This window comes from Cervus canadensis, chromosome 7 (genome assembly GCF_019320065.1).
Source record: "Cervus canadensis isolate Bull #8, Minnesota chromosome 7, ASM1932006v1, whole genome shotgun sequence".
Classification (NCBI taxonomy): Eukaryota; Metazoa; Chordata; class Mammalia; order Artiodactyla; family Cervidae; genus Cervus; species Cervus canadensis.
This window is the reverse complement of record NC_057392.1, coordinates 13,116,826-13,132,961: the sequence shown is the minus strand read 5'-3', so window position 1 is coordinate 13,132,961 and position 16,136 is coordinate 13,116,826. Positions and strand designations below refer to the sequence as shown.

At 50.8% G+C, this 16,136-nt stretch overlaps 1 protein-coding gene across 1 annotated transcript in view; it reads right to left on the bottom strand.

The window, feature by feature from the left end:
* Nucleotides 1-16,136, bottom strand: part of SLCO2A1 (solute carrier organic anion transporter family member 2A1) — an 83,491-nt gene that overhangs the window by 28,673 nt on the left and 38,682 nt on the right. Inside the window, exons 2-3 of the mRNA XM_043474372.1 lie at nucleotides 13,689-13,826; nucleotides 8,769-8,931 (exon numbers count right to left, since the gene is read on the bottom strand). Coding sequence (XP_043330307.1) covers nucleotides 8,769-8,931; nucleotides 13,689-13,826 — 301 coding nt within the window. The remainder of the gene's footprint in view (nucleotides 1-8,768; nucleotides 8,932-13,688; nucleotides 13,827-16,136) is intronic.

Genomic DNA, 16,136 nt, shown 5'->3' with positions numbered 1-16,136 from the left:
AAAGGAGGAGGAGGTTAGCAAGACCTCAGAAGCAGCCCCTAAGAGTACAACAGGGATAGGCAGTGGTGTTTCCGGAGAGTTTCCTGGAAGCACACCCAATGTGCCAAGCCTCGCTGGGCTATCAGCAAACTCCTGGAACCCCATTCAGAATGTTCCACTTTGAAGGACCTATTTCCTCATCCTCCTAATCGGCTACTCAACAGTTCTTCCCGAAACTCTGGCAACACCCATCAGTAGGCCTGGAACAGGCTGTCCCGAACTCATGATGGAGATCTCCAAGTCATTTATAAAGTGACCTGTTTACAGAGCAGAACTGGTTGAGTTCCTTGTCAGTCCATCATGCCCCTGTGACAACATGTGTTCTCTTCCAACTAGACTAAGCCTCCCCTTAGACAACAGTTCCTATGGGCATGTCCCTTCTGACTTTCATTTTGGGAATCTTAGAGAACACATTCTTCTGCACCAGCAGAAATGAACAGAGTTGGGGTTGACAGCCAGTCACATGCTTGAGTAGTGCAAGGAATCATATTTTGAAACCAGACAGACCAGGTTCAAATGGGAATTCTCAGAACCTTAGTCTCTTCATCTCTGAAACAGATATAGATACTAATATCGACTTTGTAATAGTCTTATTCAGATTAAAACTAATAACAGTAACAAAACCTGGGATATGATGATTACACAATAACATCAATTTTCATTCAAAGTTTCAAGCCAGAAACTTTGAGAAATTCAGACAGATGAGAGAGAGGTCAGAACTCTTGAGATAGGCATTGTTGCCCAGGTTTTTTTTTAAGACTTGGGAAGTGGGTCCAGAAACTAGAAACAAGTAAGATCAGTGCTGGTCACTAGAAATGAATGGGTATAATAAAGGAGTTGAGGGCAAGTGGGTTGCTTGCAAGGATTCACATCCATGCAGGAAAAGAGTGAGCTTAGGGGAGTGGAAGAAGAGGGTTCCTTTGCTCTGTTCTCAAGACTGAGTTTCCAAGGCTGAGACTGAGGCTGGACACCCTTTCCCACACAGCTTTCCAGTACTAAAGGGGCCATGGGGAAATGCCTACTTGTATTGAGAAGGCCATATGACCAGTGAGGTCGGTGTGAGAGGGCAAGCCCACTATGCACTGTGTGAGGCGGCTGACAAGGGGCTTGCCTCCAGCCTGTCACCCCCGCCCCTGCACACCCACCTGCTCCTGAGGAACTGCCATCAGACCAAGGAAAGAGGAATTGCCTGGCTCATCTTGTCATCAAAACTCTTTCTTAGTGGATAGGAAGGAAAGAAGACACACCTGAAGGAACAGGAGGAAGGCTCAGAGCCGTTTAATTTTAGTATTCAAAGAGAATGCGTGCTTAATTTGAACACTCCCAATTGGGAGTGAAGCAGAATTTATTGTTCACAGATTTATTAACAGGCTGATGAGGAGCAATTTGAAGGGGAAAAAATGGGATTAGCTGAGCCAACATGAATTCATCAAGAGCCAGTCATGCCAAACCAACCTCATTTCCTTTGTTAATGGGGCTCCCAGAGTCGGCAGGAAGCCGTAACGTGGTGTTACTTGACTGGAGGAAGCCTTTTGACAAAGCCAGTCATGATATCCTGACTGATATCCAGACCAGATGCAGACGCGTGGCTGAGCGTCCTCTGGGGAGAACAACTCAAAGCGTGCCCGGCACAGGCACGAATGGGCCAGGGTGACCTGGAAGACGGTGGCTCTCGGGTCCATCATGCAAGTCAGCCCTGGGCACGGCTGAGAACAGCTGACAGGTTTGTGAGTGATGTGAATGGCCTGAGGCTGGAATCAATGGTTAATAAGACAGTCCAAGAGTTGAAAATTCGAAATCAAGACCCAAGGTTATGAGGAGGGGCTCCAACCAAAGGGACTGAATCTAAGGGAGTCCATGGGGGCTGCCATGGGTCACAAAGGGTCCAAAGGGTCACAGCCTGGGCAGCTTACAAACAGCACAATGGTTTCTCACAGTTCTGGAGGCAGGAAGCCCAAAATCAGGGTGCCAGCATGCTGGGGTTCTGGTGGGAGCTGGACTGCTGACTTCCTGTTGCATCCTCACGGGGCTGAAAGAGCCAGCCAGCTCTCCAGCCTCTTCCACAGAGGCATGGACCCCACCAGGGGGCTCCACCTCCATGAGCTCCCTGCCTCCAAATACCTGACTGCTCTTGGCTGCTTCCTCTTTTAGATCTCTGAGCCTTACTTACATCCCCTGACGGAGGCCAATCCAAGCTCTGGGTCCTGCAAAGTCCTTTTGTTCCTTTAGAGAAAGAGCAGGAGCTCCTCCGTGTGTCCCCTGGGGGGTCCTCAGAGGCGGCATCGATGGTTTCTTCAAACCATAGTGCTTTGCAGGACAGGGGCTGGCACCCTGCTTCTGTGGGGCCATCCCCCTGACAGTTTTCCTGGGGTGACCACAGCATCTGGAATAGTAACCAGTCTTCCTTTCCAGTCTGTGTGGGCTCTCCTCAGGAAACCCACCTCCCTGCCTTGGGTGGGCCCAAGACACACAGTCCACAATGGGCCCCTGAGATGCCCTCTTCCCAGAGGAGCCAGGACGCAGGGTGCAGCCTGGCTCATAGGCGTCCCCGCCATGCCCTCCAGACCTGAGCAGGCCTATACCCTCAGCCTCATTCCTGAGCAAGAGAAGTGATGAACAAGCCTCCAGGGGAGGCAGAGTGACGCTCAGGTCTCTACTGGGGCCTGCACTGGAGACCCAGAACAACGAGGGTTGTGACTCTTCCACACAACAGAGGCAAGCACTCTCAGGTCGACTGCCGGGGCTGTGTCTCCGAGAGGCCCATTCTCTGCAGCCCCAGCTCCTTTCCTGGCCATCCCCTGACAGGCAACACGGCAGCCTGGCATTTTCTGTCATTTCTCCACCGGCATTTCTCTTCCTTCCTATAGTGTGTGTTGAAAATGTGTTCCCCATCAAGTCTCATTAGCTTAGTTGTGCTCATCTGTTCGGGAGTATTTTCCTCTCAGTTGACTTAATAACACTCATGTGTTCTGTGACTTCCCCCCTCCCCCCTCATTGTTTTCTCTTCCTTTTCAGGTTAAATAGATCCAACTGCCCAGACTGTGTGTGACCTGACACCCACTCACCCTCCCCCCCCGAAACACCACACTGACATTTATGTAAGTGCAGGACCCCAACCCCTGCCAGGCTGCTCCCCCACATCCGTCCCTGTCTGCACCTCCACACCCACAAGACCCCCACCCTCTCCACACCTCTGGTACACACCCACCCCCACCCCCCACATACACATGCACTTCTTCCCTCACGCACCCACCTCCTCCACTTACAGCCACCTCACCACCACAGAGAAAGGCTTCCCTCACACACACTCCCATACACCCCCCAAACACACTCCTTCCCCACCGTGTCCCTCTCACACCATGGCCAGATGCTGCCCTTTGAACAGCCCTGAGCTCAGGGTCCCTGAGCAGTTCCCTCAGTGCAAGCACCCTGCATGGCCCTTGGGGCCTTCTGGGGTTCAGTGCCATGGGTTCTGCTCTGGGGCCGAGCGTCCTCCAGTGAAGAAGGGGCTCAGTCACTCAGGGGCCTGAGGCTCCTGTCCCCAGGCCTTCCCACCACCCTCCTGCCACTTTTGATGAACAAGCGTGGGTGAGGGGCTGGCAACTTCACAAATAGAGGACTAGAAAGCAACTCTTCCCTTTCTTTTCTAGACCTCTCCAAAAATACCATCGACTCCCCCAACCCCACTGTTCCCACAGGAAACCCCCTCCCGTGTGCATCCATTGTCTGCGAGGAGCTGACTTCCCTCTGGCCTTGGCTCAGGACCTCTCCCAGGTTACACCTACTCCTCCCAGACACTGGTTTCCGAAGACCCTTCTTCTGTCTCCTGGGGGAAATGGTCTCCTGTTGGCCTGTCTCCCACCTATCCCAACTTCTCCACGCATTCCAGAAGTGGTCTTAGAGGCTTTGGCTGGGTGGCTAGTCTTTTCTCTAAAGGCGCCAGGCATATTTCCGGACCCCACTGACATTTACAAAATCTAAACATTCAAAAAAGTCTGCCTGGCCTTTTTAGAATTAGCAATTAGTTGTTAAAGGTCTCTGTGATTCCCACAATGGCTCCATCTCTAATTTGTTTTTCCTAAAACACTTCTCATTTCCCATGTCCATTTCTGGAGCAGCTCTGCTCCAAAGGGAAAGAATCAGCAGGCAACACATGATAACAGGTCCAGGGGTCACTGCTGATGAGTAAGAGACTTCAAATACCACATCAAGGGCAGGCAAAGAGAAACGTGCTGAGCAGCTACTGTGGGCCAAGCGCTTTATCTACACAATTTAATTTTAATTTTGCCTTTAGAACAGGCTGAAAAGTGGAGAAATTATTGTTCCCACTTTATAGATTAAGAAACTGAGGCTCAGAAAGGTGAACAGCAGCTTTCTTGAGGAGATTTAGCACCTACATGGCTGAGCTGGGATTTGAGGGTCTCTGTTCTCTTTCCGCATTACCAGGTACCTCCAACTTAAGGGTCTAGGAACGGATCAGAACAGCAGCCTAAGCTTCAATAAAGAGAAATCCTATGGCCTCACATGTGAAGGCGTGGCAAGGACTATGCCCAGGGAGGGGCCATGTTCCAGCTAGAGCAGAGGACGGATGGACGGTGAGGACCAGGGAGAAGCTGCAGTCAGATGCCCCAAGGATGCCCATCCTATTGGCCGGGAGCTGTCAGACACTCCATAGGAAGCAGGCGCTTCCTCATTTGGAATCTTAGTTTACCCAGCATAAATTGTCCCCACCACTGCTGGTTATAAAGTCTACCACTGAATGGTTGCTGCACGTGCCAGCCACTGGGCTAAACTTAGAGCACACATCCTTCAGTCCTTGCAGCCAGGCAAGGGAGGCTCCATTTCATAAGGGAGGAACTGAGACTCAGCTGCGAAGGAAGTGGCCCAAGGCCACGTTGTTAAGGGGTCTCAAAGCCCAGCATCGGACGTAGGACTGTCCAGATGCATGTCACCCCTCAGGGTGGTGCATTTTTTTTTTTTTTTTATTAGTTGGAGGCTAATTACTTCACAACATTTCAGTGGGTTTTGTCATACATTGATATGAATCAGCCATAGATTTACACGTATTCCCCATCCCGATCCCCAGGGTGGTGCATTTAATGAGATTCATTTGTTGTTGATGACTTGCATAGTTCAAAACTGAAGTTCCCGTAGGAATACATTTGAAGAATCATACTTGAAACTTTTCCCACGAAGTGAAACTTTATAAATATTTTTGTTTGCACATATTAGCGTAGTACATGCCCTTGCTGCACTGGTACTCACAGCTTCAGCGAGGTCCCACACTGTGGCTCCTGGGCCAAAGTCCTCCTTAGCCCGAGCCCCTGGGAGCACAAAGATGCCCTGAAGGTAGCCCAGCCCTGAGCACTTCCAGCTGCTGCTCTGATCCCAGCCAGCAAGAGGGGGAGTGTGTCCTATTGTTGCAAACAGAATTGACACTAACAAAAACACAAGGACCTCACTCTCTTGGCCAGCAGTTCCTTCCTGCAGGCTGAGAGGCAAGTCTTGTTCTTTCCTCTCTCCCTGGAGGTGGGCTAAAAGTTGGAGTGTTTGCCTAGGAGCAGGGAGGATGGTGGTGGAAAGGACCCAAGCCACCCGACCATCCCTAACAATGGGCAGAGGGGTTGCTTTCAGAGCCCCGCCCGTCTCCACCCACCCTCTGTAGTGACTGCTCTGTGCGGAGCAAATGCCCTTGGTATGCGGCCCAGGCCAGGGGAGGCTGGGGGAGCCCGCCCTAGGCTAGGCAGGCCACCGTGTGGCGCCTGGCACGATGCCCTCCCCGCAGCCTGGCCCCAGTGCCTGGAGTTCCCCTGCTGATTTCATTACCCCACTCTTCATGCTGATGCGGAAGGGCTGGGACCTTGCGTTGGAGCAGGCATGGCACAAAGCTTTCCGAAGTAGCCAGCAAATCCTGACTCTCCTTCAGAGCTGGCCTCAGACCCTTTGTCTAGATCAAGGAGGGGGAAAGAGCTTAGTACCCTAGGCTTGGGTCTGTCTTCCTCTTGGGCCTACTTGAAGCAAGGCTCAGGCTTAAACAGTCCACAGATCCAAGGCCACAATGAATGTATAAGAAATAATTAGTTCACTGGTGACTACCATATGTGGGGAAGAGTCCCATGGCCAGAACTCAACTAACATTTCATCATTAGACGTGGCTGTTCCTGATTCACATTTTTCCCATTCCAGCCACCTACCTCCCCACTGCAGGTCTCACAACCTACCTTCCCACTGCAGGTCTCACATCTACCTCCCTACGCTGTAGGCTAGGTCTCACAGTCTACCTCCCTACGCTGTAGGCTAGGTCTCACAGTCTACCTTCCCACTGTAAGTCTCACGATCTACAAGGGATTCCCTCCTGGCATGAACAGTGATTCATCTCTTGGACTGGATCTGCACATATGACTAACAATAGGCCTAGTATTAAGCAAACAGCAATCAGTTATCCCTTCAGCGCACCCCTCGGTGGCCCATCTATCCTTAGACATCCTCAATTCCAATACAGTGGACCAAGGATGAGCACTTAGGGATTGGGCCTCTCACTGGCTGCTCCTCACAAAACCACTGCCATGTACCACATCCCTTGAAACAAGTGTAACTTTATCCCAAGCCAGTACATTATCATACAGTTAGCTCCAAAGCAGTGGCATTCCCAGGATACCAAGTAAATGCAAATATAAAGCCACTCTTAGGGTAATTTCCTATCTAGACCACATAAAATGTCCACAGGGGGGAAGAATTCCCACTATCAAGGACCCTGCCATCAAACACTACATAACAGAAAGGAAATACTCCACCATGAACAAGAACAAGCAGACACAGAATGTGGGAGGATTAGCATTCTCAAAATCTGTGCTAATAAAATGATCTGAAAGGGACTATAAAAATAAATACATTTAAAATAATTGAAGAAACTAAAATGAAAATAGAAATCATAAGGGATTATCAAGAAACCATGAAAACAGGGCAGGTAATTTGGAAAACTATTTGAAAGTTATACTAAAGAATGTACTTCAGGAAAAATGAAGTTATTCAATAAGGGTGAGTGAAGTGCAAGAAGCAATGATGAGCAAAGAAGCCAGTAACCTTGTGGGTAAACAGAAATAAGTACTAAATTATTTATAAATAACAACTATAGTAATAATGACCACTGGGAGGAAGTTAAAGACAGGCAAAACTAAAATGTTAGTCAATAATAACATGGAAGATGGCAGAGGAGGGTGGGCATCCAAACATTACAGGATCCTTATTTTGTTCTGTCGGAGAATAGAGATATTCATCAGTTGTTTTTGTTGTTGTTCAGTTGCTAAGTCATGTCCGACTCTTTGCGACCCTACGGACTATAGCCCATCAGGTAGGTTCCTCTGTCCATGGAATTTTCCAGGTAAGAATGGCTGCCATTTCCTTCTCCAGAAGATCTTCTTGACCCAGGGATCAAACTCATGTCTCCTGCATTGGCAGGCAGATTCTTTACCACTGAGACACCTGGAAAGCTCATTCGTCAGCTGCAGAGTTTGCTAAATCACAGTTCATTGTTAAAATGTAAGGGTAACAGTGATGCCTACTGCGTTCATAGACTGGCAGACTCAATGTCAACTATCCCCAAAGTGACCTGTGAATGTAATATAAGTCTAATCAAATTTCCAGAAGGATTTTTTTTGACATATAGACAAGCTAATTATAAAATTTACAAGGAATGACAAATGAATAAAAAGAAGCAATTTTGAAAAAGAAGAATAGTGTTGGAGGAATCACACTACCCAATTTTCAAACTTCTTTATAAAGCTACAGTAATCAAGAGTACGGCAGTGACAAAGGAACAGACACACAGACGAATGGAACAGGAGACAAAGTCTAGAAATAGACCCTTACAAATATGTCCAATTGAGGGCTTCCCTGGTGGCTCAGTGGTAAAGAATCTGCCTGCCAGTGCAGGAGACAAGAGTCTGAACCCTGGTCCGGGAAGATCCCACAGGCTGTGGAACAACTAAGCCCATGCACCACAACTATTAAGCCTGTGCTCTGGAGCTTGGAAGCTGCAACTACTGAGCCTCCATGCCACAACTCCTGAAGCCTGCAAACTCTAGAGCCTGTGCTCTGCAACGAGAAAAGCTACTGCAATGAGAAGCCTGCACACCACAACTAGAGAGTAGCCCCCGCTGCTCACTGCAACTAGAGAAAGCCCACGCAACAAGGAAGACCCAGCATAGGGAAAAATAAATTTAAAAATGTGTCTCTTATTTTATGATTTTTTATAATGATGAAAAATATTTAATGGAGAAAAGAGAGTCCTTTTGACAAACGATGCTTAAAGGATTTAACATCCATATGCAAAAAGAAGAAAAAGAACCTTATAAAAAACTAACTCAAAATGTAAATGTGAAAATATGAAACTTATAAAAACACAAAAAGAAGAAAAAGAACCTTATAAAAAACTAACTCAAAATGTAAATGTGAAACTGTGAAACTTATAAAAACACATGGTAGAAGTGTTTCCTGACTGGAATGTAGCAAAAAATTCTTAAATGTGCACCAAAAGCACAGGAGGATTGAGGGGGTGTCTCACAAAGTTGGTGGGAGGGGCTTCTGGGCAATGGATACCACTCTGAGCTCTGCTGTCCTATCCCACCAGAAAGTTTCCTTGGCCTTTCTCCCCAGAGTGTATCTGACAGTCAGAACATACAGAATTATGTACCCTCATTCCCTTGAAGCAGTAATGGGAGGCCACTTACCCATGATGGTCTTGGTGTATTGGTAAGGCTCTGAAAGGAAGTGTGGGAGGGTGAGGACAAAGGCCCCCAAAGCTAGCAGAAGACCCCCAATGCCAATCAGCTTTGGACGGTGCACCCGGCTGCCAAAGTAGCTGACGAAGATGATGAGGATGGCGTTGCTGATCTGCAGAGAAAGCAGAGGAGCCAAGTAAGACCAGAGGCTATGTCCTCACCCACCCATAGTGGATCTGACCATCAGAAAAGAGAGGCAAGAAGCTGCCTGGTGTGACAGGCAAGACAGCTTGCCTGGTGATTCTTACAGAAGGCCAAGCATGCAGTTTCAGCTTTCCCCTGTTGTCAGAAACCCTTCCCAGCCTCAGCCTTCTAGGCCAGACCAAAGGAAGTATCTAGAGACCATGGGAAGTTCAACCATCTTAGGGCCAAACTTTTGGGGGCCAAATTCAAGGAAACCTCCTATTCTGGCTGGCTCCTAGAAACAGTGCATGTTCCCTAACTAAAGTCCCTAAGGACTCTGATATCATAGTCAGAATAACCACCAAGCAAGATGCACTATCTCATTTCAGCATGCAGCAAGACATTTTGCAGATGGCACAATTGGGACTCAGTATATTAAGTAACTTGCTGTGTCCATGCCGTCAGGAGGTGGCTCAAACCAGGACGACCTGAGTTTAAAGTGTCCTGTCTTAACTGCACTGGTCTACGGCCCCTTGCAGAAGTGGGTTTCTGCCCCAAAGCTCTGCTCCTAATCAGCCCTGGCCCTCCCTGGGTTGGTTTCCACTTCTGTGAATGAGGGATGAGGGTTAAAGCGCCCCGAGTCCCTTCCCAACTGGAAACACCAGTAACTCGTGTTCCTGATGCTCCCTGGAAGGCATGCTCTCTGAGCCCCACCAAAGAGGGGAATCAAAGGCTCCAGCTTGGAGAGCAGGCTCTTCTTCAATGGTAAAAGAGAGGCTGGCAGATCTTCTGACCTTGACTCCAAGATGGTCATCTACCCCAGAAAGTAAGTTCACCTGAGCCAGAGGAGCCCTGGATGTCAGCACTCATAGCCCCCGCCCTGTCCATGCCACAGTCTCCTTCCGGCTATTAAAGCAGGTGCCCTTGTCTCAGGAAATAGGGACCAGAGGCTTGGTATGTGGCTCTTCCCATGATCATCAATGACCTCCTCATTGCCAAGCCCACTGGCTAATCCTCTTCTCACTGGATCTCTCAGCACCTTCTGATTCAGTTGACCATTGCTCTCTTTCTGAAACCCTCCTTTCACTGAGTTTCCATGACACCACCATCTCCTAGTTTACTGCCCCTGGCTGCTCCATCTCAGTCTCCTTGGCCGGTTCCTTCTTGCCTCCCTGACCTCTCAACTCTCAGGTTCAGTCTCCACACCTCAGCTCTTGTCTTGGGAGCTCAGCCAGTCCATGGCTTTCCTTGTTCTGTATGTGCTTCTAATTCCCTCATGGGGGGTTAGAAGCCAATTTCTATAAGTAAATGTCATACTTAGCATTAGAATGCTATGTGAGTGTCTGCTCATTCGTGTCTCCCCAGCACCTGGAATGGTGTTTGACACACAGCTGGTGCTCATGAAATGTTTGTTGAATAAATGAATGAAGGAAGGAGTAAACGATAGGCTTTTCCAAGAAGAGGAAGGATTACCCAGGAGAACCCTCCTGTGGCCAAGAAAAAGAATGGTTTATGACACAGAGAAAGGGAATAGGAAGGTGGGTGAGGAGGCCTAGCCTGACTGAGATGTTGCGCCAGTTCCTGGCCAGATGTGGTTCTAGGACATTCTGTAACCAGTGCCTGGAGACAAAGCTTTGTTCTGCTTCTTAGGTTTTATTCCCTTCTTGTTTCCCTATCATTTTGCAGGAAGTAATTGTAAATGTCAGACCATATCAGCTAAGCTAACTGAGGCTGACTTGCAAGGTTTGGGAGGAGAATGGGGGAGGGCCCCAAAGGGGGGCTCAGGAAGGGCTGGGGGGCGCCCAGCCCCGAGCACTGGGAGCAGACTGGGCTGGCTTCTTGGAGGGAACCGGGCCCCTGTGGCTCTTATGACTGGCTTAAGCCCTGGGTTCCCAATCTTTCCTTCAGCAGTGGAGCTCCTTTGAAAAAAATTACTTTCCTTAATATAAAAACAAAAGAAGCAGCAGCAGCTATTCTAGCCGAGGAGAAGAGGGGCTCTGCAGCCCAGGCCACATCCACTCAGCCCTGACCTGGCCCTAAACAGCTCTGTGGACTTCCTGTCAGAGCATTTGTAACACATTACATTAATGTCTCAAAACAAAGGGACCCAGGGCAAACCACATTGGGCATTAAGGGCTATTGTAGGTGAAGCTGGTGCTTCACTGGCAGATGCTGACATCTTCCCTGCCAGCCAAGCCCCTCCTCCTGCTGCCGGCCTGGTCCGACCAAGCCTGTCTCCCCTTGCCCTCACCGCTGGGCCCCACTGGCTTGGAGACTGGCCTGCAGCGTGAAGGCTCCCACCTCTGGAAGCTGGCTGCACACACCAGGCGATCAGATGGGTTCGCCTTCCCCTCCACCAGGCCTGTTCTTTCTCACACCCCTCAGGCTTCTGATAGGCAGCTGCCTTTTGGTCTGTGGTGCCTTCAATCCCCTTGTGGCTCGGCTGGCAAAGACTCTGCCTGCAATGTGGGAGACCTGGGTTCAATCCCTAGGTTGGGAAGATCCCCTGGAGAAGGAAAAGGCTATCCCCTCCAGTATTCTGGCCTGGAGAAGTCCATGGACAGTGTAGTCCATGATGTTGCAAAGAGTCGGACACAACTAAGCAACTTTCACTTCACTTAGCCTTCAATTCTGTGCTTAAGCAGCTACCAAATCCTGTCTTTTCTTCCTTTGCAGGATCACCAGGGCCCTCTTCTTCCCCAGCTGCTCAAGCCTGGCTTAGTGAAGGCCTCCTAGCCGCCTGACTTCGGGATGCACCGTCCTCTGCCTCAGGTGTCTCCCAGGCTCTCCAGAGGGTTCATCTTCACTGACTATACACCCAGCCCTGGCTCTGTTCAAGAAGCCAGGCCAGTTCCTTGCTGCCCGCCCCAAAAGCTGGGAGCCTCGAGCTTGACCATGAAGCTCCCTCCCTTTGGCTGCTCTCTGCTCTCCCAGTAAGACCCCTACTTTCCTAGTCTGTTTTTAAATGCTGGGGTCAGAATCAATAGGATTGGGACTTCCCTGGTGGTCCAGTGGCTAAGACTCCATATACTCCCAATGCAGGGGGCCCAGGTTTGATCCTTGATCAGGGAACTAGATTCCACATGCCACAACTAAAGATCCCTCATGCTGCAATGAAGATCAAAGATTCTGCATGAAACAACTAAGATATGGTGCAGCCAAATAAATAAATAATAAATTTTTCAAAAAATTAAAAAAAAAAAAAAGAATCGATGGGATTGTTGAAGACCCCTTGGCTGAGTTCCTATCCTACCTACTCCACACATTCACCCATTCACTTCCCTTCAACACACACAGATACACATCCAGACACACACAGATACACAAATACACACAGACAGGTACACAAATATACACACAGATCACAGACACACACAGTCATACACACAGACACACACACAGACTCAGACACATGTAGAAACAGACATACACACAGAGACATGCACATTTTCATACAAAGCACACACACAGGATTCTTAGGTTCAGGGAATTAACTTTCTTATATTTGCCTCAAACTATGCCCATAGGGATGTCCACAACCTGATTGTTGAAAAACTCATCTCAGTTTGGGAAAGAGAAATTAGACATCCAGAAAACAGTGAAAATATCACGTGGGCCTGGGAGCTCAGAGGAGGGTCTGAGGCCCATGAGGCGAGCAGGCATGACTGATGGGTCCCAGGGTTGTACGTGTGCAAGGGCATGCCCACCACAGTGGAGGAAGTCCGTGGAGGTGGAGTGTGTGTCGAGAGAGGCAGCAGTAGAGATTCCAGCAGTGTGTCCAGGGACTAGCTTTGGGGCAGAGCAGGGCTGGTGGACAAAGGGCAGGGCGGGCGCTTTGGGGATCAGAGGGAGGCCTGGGGTGGTGGCCGTCAGACAGACCTGGGCTCCGATCCGGTGTGGCCACCAGTATTGGGTAGGCTTTCTGCCTAAAAGACATGACTACTGTGAAGACAGTCCTCCTGCGAGGACTGCAGGGGCATCTGCCCTGGCATGGCGGGGACGGTTCCTGAGGGGCACCCCTGTGTGGGCCTGGCGGGGCACAGGACTGAAGGGTAAAGGGGCGTTTCCAGCAGGGAGCTGGCTGGGGGATGAGCTGGCTGGAAGGTGGTGGTTGGGGGCTGCTGGGAGACCTCCCGCCTTCTTTTCAGCTCATCTCAGAAACTGCCCGTGAGAGCCCCTGCATCGGCCTGAATTTCACTAAGTCAACAGAAAATCTAACTGCACCTGGGCTCCCGGGAGGGGGAGGCTGTGGCCTCCACCCCAGAACAGTGGGCTCATGGAAAGAAAAGACAGAAAGTCATAGACCTGTGACCCTATCTGGGAGTCAAAGCCATTGAGTTGGCCTCTGGGAGCTGCTCCCCTATCTGCATGCCTGCGGCTCGTCTTCCTCTGGATGGGGCTGGACGGAGGCCACATCAACTGGTAGGTGGTCACAGAACTCAATCAGAGGCACGGAGTTTGGAGGCAGCAGGCCTGCACACCTCGGGCAAGCCGCTGACCTTGTTGAACCCCGGTGCCCTTACCTGTTGGAGGAGGTGCAGAGCACCTGCTCGCAGTGGAGTGGTGAGGAGGTCAGGTAATGCCGGAGGCTCTCAGCTCAGTGCCTGGTGCCAGGGGAAATGTATCTGACTGTGTCCATCCCCCACGTGCCCCCTGCCCCGATCTGCTCCTCCAGAGCCCCCTCTTGGATCCCGTGAGCACGGTGATGCTCGGGTGGGTTCCAGTGGACTGGAGCATCCTGCTTACCTCATTCAAGCTGGAGATGAGACCTGAGGAAGAACTGGAGAGGCCAAACCGCTTCTCGATGGTGGTGAGGCTGCTCTTGAAGTAGGCACTATACAGGAGCTGGCAGAGCTGCAGGAGGCCATGGCACAGCACAAACACCTGGGAGGAGACTGGCAGTGAGCCCTGCTGCCCACTTCTGCTCTCCACTCTCGGGCACAGAGGCCCGGCAGCCTGGCCCGTTCCCTCCCTTGTTCACTGGGAACACGTTCTCCATCAGGTGATCCCAGGGTGAAATGCCGTCATCCTCAGACCCGTTTCACCCCTGACCTTGGTCAAGGCATGTCAGTGATTCCCATGATTTCAGCCATTCCCATCACACGGCAGGGAAACCACAGGGTTGGAGAAGCATCTTTAAAGGTCTGACTCATCAGATTTTTCTCTGAGAGCTCTGCCCTCCCTCCTGGGTCCTGTGAAGGTTGAGGGTCCCCCTCCCAGTCCATTCATGTCACAAACAAGCGGGGGGGGGGGGGTCACACTGCTCCGCGCCTCTTGACCAGGCCTCCATTCCCCTTCCCCATCAACACTCATCCCCAAGACTCCCTTCTCATACCCCAGTGAGGCTGCAGGACGGGCTCTCACCCAGCCCAGCTTGTTACCATCTCTTATACGAGGTGTTTGTGACCATGCTGGCTCCTCCTCTGGATGAAGATAAAGGCCTGGGGAAGGCATCCCGCCCTGTCCCATAGGCCTTGCCCTGTGGGTGTGAGTAAATGTGACAAGCAAATGTGCTTTCCGTGGCTGATGGAGACAGAAGCACAGTGGCAAGGGTGGAGAGGGGTCGTGGCATCAGGAGTTGGCTGCAGGCTCAGCGCTCCTGGGTTCTTGGCTGTCGGGCTGAGAGCAGGCTCAGAGCCCCAAACCCCATGGAAGTGCCCCTTCTGAGGACAGCACTTTTCCTTCAGGGCAGGGCGGGGTGCCAGTATGTTTCCTAGTCTGCCAAAGCTCTTCCCTCACTGGAAGAGCTGGCATCTCAGGAAAGCAACAGGGATCCACCCACATTTCTATTTCCTTATTAAGCCAAGCCAGCCATCCACAGGGGCCCCACTCTAGGCTTTGGGGTCAGAACTGACATCTCCTCTCCAACCTGCCAATGTACAGCCTCTGGAAGCCCAGGGTGCAGCCCAAGCTGCCTGCTCGTACATCCAAATTAAGGTGGCCAACACACCACAAAACCAGACACTTGTCCAAGCACTGCCACTCCCCTCCTGAACCTGACTTCTTTTCAGCCCATCTCAGAAACTGCCTGCGAGGGTCCTTGTGTCGGCCTGAATTTCACTAAGTCAAGGGAAGATCTAACTGCATCTGGGCTCCCGGGAGGGGGAGGCTGTGGCCTCCACCCCAGAACAGTAGGCCTTGTGGAATCTACACTGTCCCTCAGTGATGCAAATCAAAATTAGAGGGAAGAAGGACGGGCTGAGAGGTCAGAAGCCAGGATCAGCTAGGAGACACTGTAAGCCAGGGAGAGAGGGCAGAAGCAGTGTTGGTGGCTCAGATGGTAAAGAATCTGCCTGCAATGCGGAAAAACTGGGTTCAGTCCCTGGGTTGGGGATATCCCCTGGAGGAGGGCATGGCAGCCCACTCCAGTACTCTTGCCTAGTGAACACACCCATGGGCAGAGGAGCCTGGTGGGCACAGTCCATGGGGTTGCAGAGTCGGACATGACTAAGGGGCGAAGCACACACAATCTCTGCTTGGTTCCCTAGCAGTCTCAGGAGAGAAAGGTGAGGATGCTGGGGAAAAAATCTGTCTCATATCTCTTCCCGAAAGATATGTCTTTGCTCTTTCCAGTAAACACAAAAATCCCTGCAGACATGAGGTGGAAGACTCCACCTAGAGCTAGGGGGCGCCTTTCTCACCTCACACCCCAGCAAAGCCTACTGCACCACCAGCTCTCAGCCACTGCAGCTCTGACAGGTTGGGGTCCCTTACAGGTGCCCCAGCAGAAGTGCTGGTGTGTATCTGAGACCCCAGGTTCCAGTGGACTCAGCAGATAAAGAGGAATGAGATCTGTGGCTGCAGGGGAGGGAAAGGTGGGCAGAAAATGTTGGGTAACGAGACAGAAGTGGAGAGAAGGTTCCAGTAGATTTCTCTGCAGAGCAACTCAAGGTCACAGCCATCTGCCTCATGGCTGGCAGGAGGGAAGCCTGTCCACTCGCCACCCTTGCCTCCTCACGGAGGCTCATCTCTGCTTCTTCTCATGCACTGGAATTCTCAACATTTTGTGATAAAGGTACTTTGGAAAATGGTCCAGTCTCTCTTACGAATGGGGAAACAGATGTCCAAAGAGGGAGAGAGGGGGGATCCTAGCGCCTCAGAGCTGGGGAGACCAAGGGCTCATGAGGGCAGGAACCTGCCACGGCTGCTCCGTTGTGTGAGAGGCAGGCCCAGGACCGGGCCTGCCAGGCACTT